Source organism: Falco naumanni, chromosome 1, assembly GCF_017639655.2.
Source record: "Falco naumanni isolate bFalNau1 chromosome 1, bFalNau1.pat, whole genome shotgun sequence".
Lineage (NCBI taxonomy): Eukaryota > Metazoa > Chordata > Aves > Falconiformes > Falconidae > Falco > Falco naumanni.
The window spans coordinates 61,935,210-61,947,924 of NC_054054.1; the positions used below are offsets into that span (position 1 = coordinate 61,935,210).

The 12,715-nt window shown below is 35.8% G+C and overlaps 1 protein-coding gene across 22 annotated transcripts in view; it reads left to right on the forward strand.

The window, feature by feature from the left end:
- The window catches only part of PCM1 (pericentriolar material 1), a 43,750-nt gene that overhangs the window by 11,542 nt on the left and 19,493 nt on the right, over positions 1-12,715 (forward strand). For 21 of the 22 annotated variants that reach the window (XM_040596655.1, XM_040596794.1, XM_040596801.1 and 18 more), the window contains 13 exons: positions 2,131-2,240; positions 2,628-2,844; positions 4,030-4,228; positions 4,541-4,717; positions 5,496-5,653; positions 5,884-6,098; positions 7,611-7,768; positions 7,850-7,979; positions 8,677-8,811; positions 10,328-10,518; positions 11,033-11,227; positions 12,168-12,390; positions 12,489-12,634. In XM_040596655.1, coding sequence (XP_040452589.1) covers positions 2,131-2,240; positions 2,628-2,844; positions 4,030-4,228; positions 4,541-4,717; positions 5,496-5,653; positions 5,884-6,098; positions 7,611-7,768; positions 7,850-7,979; positions 8,677-8,811; positions 10,328-10,518; positions 11,033-11,227; positions 12,168-12,390; positions 12,489-12,634 — 2,254 coding nt within the window. The remainder of the gene's footprint in view (positions 1-2,130; positions 2,241-2,627; positions 2,845-4,029; positions 4,229-4,540; positions 4,718-5,495; positions 5,654-5,883; positions 6,099-7,610; positions 7,769-7,849; positions 7,980-8,676; positions 8,812-10,327; positions 10,519-11,032; positions 11,228-12,167; positions 12,391-12,488; positions 12,635-12,715) is intronic. The other variant, XM_040596676.1, reaches the window with a different exon arrangement.

The window sequence follows — 12,715 nt, forward strand, 5'->3', positions numbered from 1 at the left end:
GTGTAACATTGTAAACTGATGTGTCAGTTAAAAATCACACAGCTGATTTCTGTGGTTTACTTGTAAAATCCTGAAAGTGTAGGGTTTTCTGCCGAGGACTGGTCTACCACATCAGATGAGGAGTTTGCCTGTCATCTCCATCGTTATACCAGGACTTTGAAGGAAAGAATCTGAGCAGGGGATACAGTGTGTTCTCTCCCTTATTGCATCCTTCTGGCTATAGGCAGTTGCTGGTTTGAGGCTTTTGTTTGCTTTTTCATGGTTTGTTTTTTTTTTTGGTGGCTGGTTGCTTAGTAGTTCAGTAGCCATTGGTAGACTAATGGTTTATCTAACAAAAGAAAGGAGGAAGTTGCTAAAGCAGTTAAATACGTAAATATTGGAACTAGAATTCTGAAATTCTATGACATGTAAATTGGAGGCATGGGTCTGATAATAGAGCACCACCATTATGTTATAACCTTCAGTTTAAAAGCAGGCTTCTAATTTGTTTTCATATATTCCCAACTTTTCATAAATGATCTTTGGGTCAGAGGAGACTCTGATACCTGCTTAACTGTTGTCAGCAGAGTTGTTTTCTCAGGAATTCAGTCTTAAAAGGGAGAACAGTTGTCCTTGATTTATGTACTGTTGACATGTGAATTATCTTTCGTTTGTTGGAAACTCTTCTTGCCCCCACCCCTCCCTAAATCCTGTTCAGTTTTCTTTGGAAATTTGGTACAGTTATGTGTACAGTTGTAGGGAATGACATTTTTGCACTGATCAAGTTTGGATTCAGACTGTGTTACTGTTCCATGACTCTTCCCCATAAAGAGTTGCCATTAGGCTTGATTAGAGGGTATATGGGATAGCAGTTCTTATTACAGTTATTGTATTTAAAATAGGTTAATTTTTAGTAAGTATAGGCTTCTACATTTTGCAGAAAGTCTCTCCTTAAGGTTCCTTGCTCTCATGAGCCTCTCTTTCTGCTTTTTGTCCTGTCCTTGATTTGATAGACTATGGGAAAGAAGGTGGAACTAGTTAAGAAAACAATAGATTTTAGTGTAGGAAGAGAAGCAGAGAAGTTGGTAGGTGGTAGAGAGCTTTTAGAAAGCTACCACAGGAGCAAGAGAAGCAAGTGCCTTGGAAAGGTGGTTTGAAATGGTTTTCAGCAGTTGTTTTTCTCCTGTCTGCTCTGCAGCAGTTGACCTGTGATGGAATCTGCTTTCTCTCCTCAAATACACAGAACTCTTATCTTGATGAGGAATGGGTAGATGAAGTGGGTATGAAATAGGATTACTTATGATAAATTAGAACTTTCTTTGTTTTAATTCTTTGGTGGTGTTTTTATTTATTTCACATTTCCACTTATGTCACTCTTAATAACAGTTTCTTACTGCTGTATGTGTTGACTGACTTGAAAGATGTAGTATGTGCCAAAACTGTAGAGTTCATTCAAAACATGCAAATTCAACGTAAGGCAAGATAAATGTTTTAAAATTTGAAAACAGTAAAATTATTGTGCATGATCTATGGGGAAAATAAGGAATACTTACGCTTGCCTTTTCTTATGAAGTTGCTGGTTCAGATTACTCAACTGCCAGTTCCCTATCTTAGTATTGTTTGAATCTGAGCTTTCAGGTAGGGGAGGAAAGCTTTCTTTCTAATGTGTTTCTCTCAAAGTTTTTTGAAGGACAAACCCTGAAGACTGCAGCTGTAAAGTTTATAACTTAGACTAAGATGAAAGCTTGGTGTCCTCTTAATTCATTATTTAAAAGAAGTAAAATTACATGCACTGTTCTTAGTTTGTCTGTTTTAAGTAATAACAATTTTTTTTCCGACAAGCAAAATGTTTTCATCAACCCTGGACATCTTGTTGGTTTTCATTTTGCTCTGACTTTTTAGCAAAACACAGGACAGACTAATAAAGTCCTTTTGTATGGTCCTTCACAAAGGAGCTGCAAGTTGGTTTGTTAGTGTTTCTGTAATGGAAGGAATCTTTGAAGAGTAAAGTTAGTGGGAGGGACATAACTGCTGTGTTTTAAGAGATGCAGTATATTGATGTTCTTGTTAATCCAGACATTTTCATCAAATAGCCTTTATTTCATTGCTTTTGAAAACTACTTATGTTTTTTCCTCCTTCCACGTGCCCAGTTGTAACAGAGACTACAGGTAGTGTTTCAGGAGTAAGCCTTACATCAGAACTGAATGAAGAGTTGAATGACTTAATTCAGCGCTTTCACAACCAGCTTCATGATTCTCAGGTCAGTCCTTGGATTCCACTGTATAAGTTTTGCCTATGTTCATTTTTCTTACTTTGAACAGTGCCATTAAGTGTTTGTCTTGCTTATTTGTGTGCATTTGCTAGTGGAGTAATTGGGGTTGCCCCAAACTTGAAAGCTCAGTATCTTTGTGTTCTTAAGAGTTATTAGCAGATTGATCTGTGCTTTCTGTCTCAATTTTCCATAAAATTCCAGAGAAGTAGTTTTTATATTGCGGTATAATTATATATTATGTCTTCGGTATCGCTTTCCCTTTATAATGTTCTTTGTTCTGGTGTTGAGCCTAGCAGGCCTATAAGAGGGCTTTTTGTTCTTACAGTTTGAGTTTTTTTCATAGTACTCTGAATAAAATGAAGTTACTCTTTTTAGACACAATCTGTGCCAGACAACAGAAGGCAAGCGGAAAGTCTTTCACTTACCAGAGAGATTTCACAAAGTAGGAACTCTTCAGTGTCTGAGCACCTATCAGATGAGAAGGCACAGCTTTTTAACACAATGCGAATGTTGCAAGGTAAAAAGCAAAAAATGGACAAACTGTTAGGAGAACTTCATACGCTTCGTGACCAACATCTAAATAACCACTCCTGTAAGTAAATATGGGCTGAATTGCATCTTTTCAAGAATACAACTTTTTTAATGTGCATGTTTGTAATACGGTCCTTCAATTTGCAACTGGTTAATGAGATGCAGGTGTTAAAGCTGTGCTGGGGCAATATTCTGTAAATGTTCCTTAATGCTTTGTAAGTTTCTGGCTTAATGGATAGCTCTACAAGTAATGATGCTTTTGCTCATAGCACTTTAGTTTTTAAAGCATTATCGAAGTTGACTGTGAGAATGTGAAGACTCTTCAAGTCTTGTCAGTGACACATCTGACCTGTAGAGTGTAGTATATGGACTTGAATTTTCTGATTTTTATCACAGTACGTCTGTATTCGTGTACTTGGCAATTCAGGTCTTAGTAGATCTATGGCATTACAGGGTTTCCTTCTCCACTGTCAAAAGTTTTTCTCATGCCCTTGTCACAGGGACTTTGATAATGGGCTATGCCAGAGGAATCTAACTGTCTGAATGGACTAGAGTTTTGGCCTGTGCCTTAGACTGCTATTTCTTCTTCTTGAAGTCTTGATGTGGGCCTACTTGCTGCTTCACTTTTTTATTTTCTAGAAATACATTTGTACTGCTGCAGTTTATCCTATAGCTGGAAACGTCTGAGTGTGATCGTAGCATATTCTGGTTAACATTAAGAAATGAGGCAATTGAAGCGTCCTCCTGGAGAAGACCAGAGTGATTTGATAGTTACTATACCCCCATCTTTCTGCATGTACTTAGTGCATATAATATAAACATATTTGGATGTGACTTCACGTAGCTGGAAAAAGCAAACATTAACTTTATGCTCTACAGCATATAGACAAGAGCTTAGCACAGGAAAAAAGAGATAGGATTTTTCTTCATAACATGTTGAATTCAGCCATTAATAAACCCTTAAAAGAACTCTTTGGGCACATTCACAGCATGAAAGCTTCCACTTTTGATAAAGTTAAAAGGAACTGACTGAAGTCTTGTTTACAAAAAGTACTTACTACTCTCTGCCTATTGGCGTTGCATGCCATGAAACTTAAGACAAAAGCTTTTGGGCTTCTAAGAAAAGAAGTTATTAACTGTTGTTTTGTATGTTGGTAATACTTCTGTAATTACATTTTAATATAACTTGATTAAGTGGGTTCCTTTTTTGCAAGTTTTTCTTATGAGTGGTGTTTCTTTTCTGTAGTTTTTTCTGCTTCAGGTTCTCCTCAAAGGAGTGTTGATCAAAGAAGTATAACTTCAGCTGCTTCTGGTCCTGTAGGCATAGTAACTGTTGTCAATGGTGAATCAAATAGCCTGGCATCTGCTCCTTATCCTCCTGATTCCCTGGTTTCTCAGAATGAGAGTGAAGAGGATGGCAATCTAAATCCAACAGAAAAGCTTCAGTAAAAGCTCTTTAATTTTTCATAATGTGCTTTAGTGATTTTTTTAGTGTTACTTTTTTAGTAACTTCTGTGTTAAGAAACCATTTCATATTTTAATCTACTTAATTTGGTATTATAGACCATGTAGTCAGTGGTCCAAGACAGTTAAGTGAGTTCAAAGCTTCAGCAGAATGTTCTTACATCTAGGAAAATGGCAGGAAACTTTAAGAACTATAAATTATATGTGTACATATATATATGTACTTTTCAACTATACATGATTTGATTAATATGACAAAATGCATAGCATATTCTTTTTTTTTTTTTCCTCAGGAAGCTGAATGAAGTTCGTAAGAGGCTGAATGAGTTACGTGAATTAGTTCACTACTATGAACAAACATCTGATATGATGACAGACGCTGTGAATGAAAACACTAAAGAAGAGGAAGAAACAGAAGAATCAGAAAGTGATTCTGAACATGAGGATCCACAGCCTGTTACAAATATTAGGTTGCCATGTTTTTTGTCATCCTAAATCTCTTGTAGCTAAGTTGTTGCAGGTTTTCTGAAGCAATACGTTATTTCAGTCAACCAGAAGTAACTTAACTCTGTGATTATATTAACTTTCTGAGATTTTAATATGAAGTAGCTTTCTTAAACATATGATTAATAATAATCTTGTCCTTGGTAACTTACATATATAGCAAACACAGATTAGACTAGACAATTTGAATCACTGTGAGAGACTTCTAAATCTATAATTCCTTTGGATTTAAGCACTGAATTATGTGTATGGAATTCCGCTAGAAGTTTAACAGGCCTAGACTAGAGAATTGGAATAAACCCAAACTTCAGTTTAGAGAGGTATTTAGACTTGGTGTAACAGGGCAACTGTATGCATCAAGGATCTTCATTGTGCAGAAATTAATACTAATTTAGCTATGAATCATATAAAGCTTTTATCATACAGACATGTATTTTGAAAGCCTCTTGTATTGTTGTAGATCTAGCAGGGGATAATTTATTGCTGCTTCTGATTGCTTTAGAAAAAAAATGGAGGGATGAATACTGAGGAATTCCAGATGTCTGGACTAATTTTTATATGGGATTGATTTGGGTTTTTTGTTTGGTGTTTGTGTTTTCTTTTGTTGGTTTTTTTTTGTTTGTTTGTTTGTTTTTAAAGGGTCAGGACACATTCCTATAAAAGCCAGTTAATAAGATGTCTGAAGTAAAATTCCATCAATATTGGTTCTTAAAAAGTTAACATGATTAATGTATTTTACCCTAGAAACCCTCAAGGAATCAGTAGTTGGAGTGAAATAAATAGCAACTCAAATGTACAGTGTGGAACTAATAACAGAGATGAAAGACATCTTAATACAGACTGTGAAATAAATAACCGATCTGCTGCTAATATAAGGACTCTAAAAATGTCTTCTACTCTAGGTATGTTCTAAAATTTTCTAATAATTTTAACTTAGTGCAAATAATTGATAGGTGCACCGAATTTAGGATAGCCTTGTTTGATGAGCAAAACTCATTTAATCATTTATCATTTAATCAAAAGTTTAATCATTAAGCTGATATCTTTCTAGTGTCCAGTAATTACAGTGGACTTCAGAAGTTCAATAATGTGTCATTTGTACTGTTCTGTTTTCTCCTCTCCCCACCTCCAGACTGTCATAATAGAGAGGATGACAAAGATGCTGGCCTACCCCAAGGTGAAGATGACGAAGTGGAAGAACATAGAATTAGTGAAGATTCCATGTCTAGTCACAGAAGCAGTCTGGGTGATGCTGCTGGAGATGCTGAGTTTGAGCAGAAGATCAATAGGCTTATAGCTGCAAAACAGAAACTTAGACAGTTACAAAACCTTGCTGCTATGGTGCAGGTATTTTATAAATCTGTGCACAAAAGTGTAGCATTCATTATTTCATGCCATGTATAACATAATAAGGAAGAACACTCTTCTTTGTGTAATATTTACAATACTCATTTTTAGGCTGAGAAAAAGAGATGGTGTTTGTTTTTTCTGAGGTCAAGGTGATATTTTAAAGTTCAGATCTGGAATTTTCTTGGGGCATGCTAACCTAATAGAGGAATGGCCTTAATAGCACTGTATTACAAAATATGAACCAAGAGGTCTAATATTTTTTAAAATATTGATCTGCATTTTTATGCTTATAATGAATATTAATCAGTTTCAGTTTTTTGAGTCCTGGGTTTTGCACATCATTCACTTGGTAAGGAAAAATTGCTTTTGATTATGGGTGGGTTTGTTGGTGGTGTTTTTTGGTTTTTGGAATCTTGAGGGTCAGCTATGAATTGGAAGTGTTTTTAATTTAGAATATCTCGTGCTAATTTAGTGATTTTTATTAAACTTATTTTCAGGTATCTAATGTCCCTACAGAATACTTACATTTGAGCACCGTGTAATGTAATGTCTACATACTGAATATGTGTAGGTGTATCAGAAATGTAAAGGCTTTATGTGAGAACTCTCAAAGGATGCTTTACAATAGCAACAGCGTAAACATTGTGTTGTTATTTCAAGATTATACTGCTATCAAAAATTTGTCAGCATCTGGATGGATCTTGTTTATCATCACTATAGAGATGTTAACTGTACAGTGGTATAAATCAGCATGAGAGGTGATACAGCAGCCTCAATAGATGGCATGTCTTCAGTCTTTCCTTCATGTTTGCAAGTCTTGTATCTCTATGTAGTTAGTAGGTAGTGTAGGTCTGTGTAGCTGTGTTACAGTTGGTCACTGATGTTCTTTTCTGTTCAGCTGGTTCTGTGTTAGGAATGATCATGTAGGAAAACAAAAGAAGCTGTGGCAACAGCTTTTATGTTTTCAGTTTAAGTTGAGAATTGAAAATACAAAAATTATTAAATAAAGAAGAGTGGAATAGAGAACCATGTAGAAGACTTTCTCAAATACTTGAACTTTCAAGAGTAGTTTTGTTTTTATTGTAAGCTGTGAATAATAATATTTAACTTCAAGACTACAGTAATTAAGCAGTCTTGTTCACCTCAGTCTCCTATTCCTCTTGTCACCTCCCACTTTGTTTCTTGACATGCCTGTGTGTTTTGCCCACTCGGTCATAAGCATAAAATACAATTCAAGTGGTTTATGGTTCCAGAATGAAACAAATTATCATCCATTTATAGTGGAAGTTTCAATAGTGTGAGCTTTGTAACTTTTAAGACAAATTAAGTTAATAAAATAACTTAAAGTTATGATGCCATGAAGATGATGACTTTTCAGTTTATGATCTGAACTAAAGATAAAGCTATTCAGACTGTTAAGTTTTGAAAAATTCGTTTGACACACTAAACTTGTTACATTTTATGTATCAACTTGAAAACGGTCTAACTGCCTTTCTGACATCCTTTCAGGATGATGATCCAGAACCTCAAGCAACAATTGCAAATGCGTCTCTTATTGGTGACTTGTTCTTGGGTGAGATGGAAGAGACAAAGCAACAGCAACCAAACAATGTCCGAGCTAGTACTAACAAATTACAAAAAGATGTAGGACTAAATGAAAAAGCAAGGTATGCCTTTGTCAAAGGATAGTAGAATCATGTTTTAGTCAGCTTCTTGCCAAGTAATATGCGGATAACTTACCTACACAGAGAGAAGTTCTATGAAGCTAAACTGCAGCAGCAGCAAAGGGAGCTTAAGCAGTTACAAGAAGAAAGAAGAAAACTGATTGAAATTCAAGAAAAAATTCAAGTGTTACAGAAAGCTTGTCCTGACCTTCAAGTAGGTAGAATGTATTTCTTTGCTTTCTTAAGCTGTTGGGCAACAAGACATACCTTGCACACTGTTCTTTCACTATACAATTTGGAAAAAACTTGAAATTGGTAATACTTGTGTGCTGTAGGCAGCTGGACTAAGCCTAGAGAGGAGCTCTGGTTCTCATTACACTGTAGTTTTTTGCTCAGTGATTGCTGCATCAAGCTCTAATGTCACTGTACTTAGTCTTCATAAGCCTTGGTGTGAAGTCTTCAAAGATAACAAACCTTTTTTCTTATTTTTAGCCTGAGATTTGTCTGCCCATCCTGCTAGTCACTGCATCTTCACTCCTTTTAGTAGTCATTTGCAGGGTCTGGTATTCTGAAACAATATTGTGTCTTGTAAGCACGGTCAACACTTTGTTGTATTCAAACAACTGCACACTGCTGTACTGTTTCTCATCTCTTCGAAGATGGAACTTTTTTCTATGAAATGAGCATTAAATTATCAATACTGTGCATCTACAGCATTATATAATACAAAAATAAGTTTTGTTGATTCCTTACTAAGTTCTAAAATAAATATTTAGTCTTGATTTGAAAAGCCCTTTTCACTGAATACTGATTTTCCTATCTCATAAAGCCAGAACTGTGTTGGGTTTTAACAGCAGGTGAGTCTCGGAAAGCTATTCTACTCTGTTTTGCCAGTTTGCTTTCTCTTTCAGTTCTCAGCTGGCCTGGTTAACTGCCCAGAAAACAGGCAGACTTCACCAGCAACCTCAACTCCAGCTATGAATGAGTGTAACACAGCTGGCAAGCCTTTACTTGAGTTTGATGAATCTGTACCAGTAGGCAATGAGGTAATTCATACTTGATATTGTGTGACTTAGAACCTTTTTCCTTTCAAAACCTTTTTTTAAGTAACTTGGACACATTTTTAAATATTTGGCCTGGGTAGCAAAGTAGTACCATTTTAATGAAGTGTGTATGACTTTTTTTTTATTTCTGGAAAAATGTAAATATTGACCTGAACTGGAGAGAGATCTTTCCCCAAATATAGCAGTTGTTGCCGAATATTAATGTGGAATTTGAATTAATTTTGAATTTATACTGTGAACACATGATAGTGTGTACCACAGGCAAGTCATCCATGAACAAAATGATGGCAATATCTGAAATGTAGTTTCTGCTGTGCATTTCCTTCCTCTTTTCCCAACAAATTCATGTCTTAAGTAATGATCTGGATATTACTTAGTCTTTCTGAAAATTATGCTAGCGTCTGTAGGGGTGCAGAGGTAGGGGGTGAAAAGTGTTTCCCGGCTGGACTAGACATCAGAAACAAATGTCTGAAAAATACCTGTTTTAGCAGACTTTGACTTTCTCTGTGAATTGCATCAGCATTCCTGTAAATTTTCCTTTAAAGGTTTAGATAAGGCTGATTGGGCAGTGCCTGTACTGGTGTCATTAAAAGCCAAATTTTCCTTCTCCAAGAGGAGAATTTTGGAACTTTGGCATCTTCCAAACAAGCATTATAGAACAACTTGTCTCTTCGCTAAATAAAAGGTCTGAATTCTTACCACTAAAAACAAACTGTCTCTAAAATGAATTGGCTGATGCAATTGGTAACGCTTTACAAACAAGTTGGGATATTAATTACCAAAAGACATGGATTTTTGTTGGAAAACATCTTGGCTCCAGCACTACCAGCTAGTTCAGGCTTGAGTACATTGTTTCTTGTCTGTCTTAAGCCTGTGTTTTGCAGTCTAGTTCATTTACACAATTATTTTTGTATGTTACGCTGTTTACATGTTTGTAAAATTATTGTCATTTATTCTTTCACTGTATCATTTTAGATGGGTAAAGGCCTCTTACTACCTGTACCTTTCCTTTTATGTGTTGCTCTTTATAAATCATGGCTTCCTTAAGTCTTGTTCAAACATACACTGCAACTTGAAGTTTCTGCAAGTTGCAGAAAATCTTTTTGTTGTGTCCACTGCTTTGCGATCAAAGAAATATTTGGCACCATTTTCAGTTTTCTCCAGAAGGCAGTATTCTGTCATGCTACTTAAAGAGCTAACCAGTAATGTGTAATTTATGTGATAAAAAGTGTTGAGTGAAGCATGCTATTTTTCTTTGAAACTTCTTTCTTATAATATTTAATTACCTCCTTAGACGTTGCAGTATTTCAGGTAAATAGTAAATATGGGATATGTTTTGCAGCTAGCTTTCTGTGGTGTGGCTTCATTTACAATATAATAGCAATGCCTGAACAAAAAGGTATCAGTGTAGCATCAAATACTGAAATTTTAACTTGGGACAGTTTAGATTGTATTTATTTTGTATATAGTCTGATGTCTTCCATTTTACTGTAAACAGTTATGGTCTGAGATGAGAAGACATGAGATTTTGAGAGAAGAATTGCGACAGAGAAGGAAGCAACTTGAAGCTTTAATGGCTGAACATGAGAGGAGGAGAGAGCTTGCAGAAACAATATCTGCTGTTGCCGCATCTGTTAAAAGCGAAGGATCAGAAGTTCAGTGTACTCCACAGCAGAGCAGGACTGAAAAGTAAGAACACAAGTCATACTATGTCAGTTGGTGGGTGCTTCTGTTGTTTAGTGAGATGTCAGTCTTAGGGCAGTTCCCTGTTTTCATTGAGCACTGAATGTGATGATATAACAGAGCAGTAAATTAATTTCTTGACTTCTAAAGTGACTGTTAGTTGGCAACTTGCCAATTTTATGTGTCTTCCCAGCATATTTAGTCTCCCCTTCACCATAAATGGTGAAAAATCACCTAAGGAGAGGAAAATGTGTGAGAAATGCCACATGCTCAGAGTAATTTTTCATCATCTCTATACCATTTATAACAATAGTAAAGTAATAATTTTCCGTAACAATAAGTAATTTTATTTAACTGTCCCTGCATCAGAAGAATACTAGTTAAATTTTACATTGGTGAGATAATGTTTAAATTAATTTTGGTGCAGCTTGATTGTTTGAAGACTTGTTTAAATAATTTATCGTAAACTTAAAGTACTCCTCCCTTAAACCTCTGCCCCCCACCTCTCCCTGTTCACTAGGACAATGGCTACCTGGGGAGGTTCTACCCAGTGTGCACTAGAAGAAGAGAATGGTGATGAAGATGGCTATCTCTCTGATGGAGCTGGTCAGGCAGAAGAGGAAGAAGATGCGTCAAGTTTGAATGACAGTTTCTCTATTTATCCCAATAACAACATACCAGAAAATGCATATTATATTAAAGAAAGCAAGGATAGGTTAGTGGCATTACTTGTTCATCTGATGCTTGTCAGAGTGTATTTGGAAAGGGGTGAAAGAAGCTTTGTATTAACTACAAGGCATCCTTCTACAGCAAAGTGAAATTTCTTTCGGCTTGCTAGGGAGCTGTGGGTAGTGGCAGTTCCTTGTCCGAGTCTCTGTAGCTGAAGTTTGTATAACTACTTCAATATTTTTTTTTCCTGTTTTCAGTCATATTAAAGGTCTGCCATTGAGCTCTCCAGTTGTGTTGCAGTAGCACCTTACGATTCTGTGGGTTTTTTAAAAAACAGCTTAAAAGATATAACCTATATGAAATTTCTACCATGATATTGATCAGTCTTTTCAAAAACAGTAGTTTAGAGAATTAAAATAACTCTGAAATTTTTGCTTTCAAATTGTTGGCTTTTGCAGCTTTGCAAACTTTCTGGCTAGATTTTTTTTAATTAACATGAATATTTTTAACTCTTGCTTACCTGATTGATTTCCTTAATAATCTTTGTGTGACTAAATTAAAATACCATGTTAAAAGTTATGTATATCTCTTCAACTGATTTCCTCTCTTTTTGGTAACAAAATAATTTTAGCAGGTAGTGGCCTTCTAGTCAGGAGCTGGGCCTCTTAGTGTATTATGTTGGTGGCTTCTATTTTTGTCTGAGTACGTATTCTTTATCAGTAATGGACAATACTAAAAACAAGATCCAGAAATGTCCTCAGCAGTTCTTTATTGACAGTGGTTGTCAGATGGATGGCTGCTATTTTCCATCTTAGGAAAATGTTGGATTGACAAAATTGCATGGGTGGTAGCTGGCATGTTCAAATAGCCTGTGTCAAGTGAGTTGTTGATGTACAACTGGAACATAGTTTGAATATTGGAAGTATCATTAAAAGTTTTTTGAAATATCAGCTTTTGTCCTCATTCTTCCTTTTTTCCCCACCCAGGTGGAAGAATTGCCGTCCTCTTTCAGCAGATGGGAATTATCGTCCACTGTCTAAGGCCAGGCAACAGCAAAATATAAGTATGCGACGTCAGGAAAACCTTCGGTGGTTGTCCGAACTTTCATATGTGGAAGAAAAGGAACAATGGCAGGAGCAGATCAATCAGTTGAAGAAACAGCATGAATTTAGTGTCAGCATTTGTCAAACTTTGATGCAGGATCAGCAGGTAGATACAATACTTTGTCTTTTTTTTTTTCTACAACTTTCCAGCAATAACTTCTGGTTTTGGTAATTCGGTTGCTTTCATGTATTTTCTTTCCACAGACCCTTTCTTGTCTTCTGCAGACTTTGCTTACAGGCCCTTATGGTATGATGCCCAGTAATGTTGCATCTTCACAAGTACATCTTATTATGCATCAGTTAAACCAGTGTTACACTCAACTGACTTGGCAGCAGAATAACATCCAAAGGTTTGTTGACTATATTAGTGTTTGACTGTGGAATTTGAAATGCTTCAGTAAACAGAGAACAGAACAAGGTTATGTTAATAA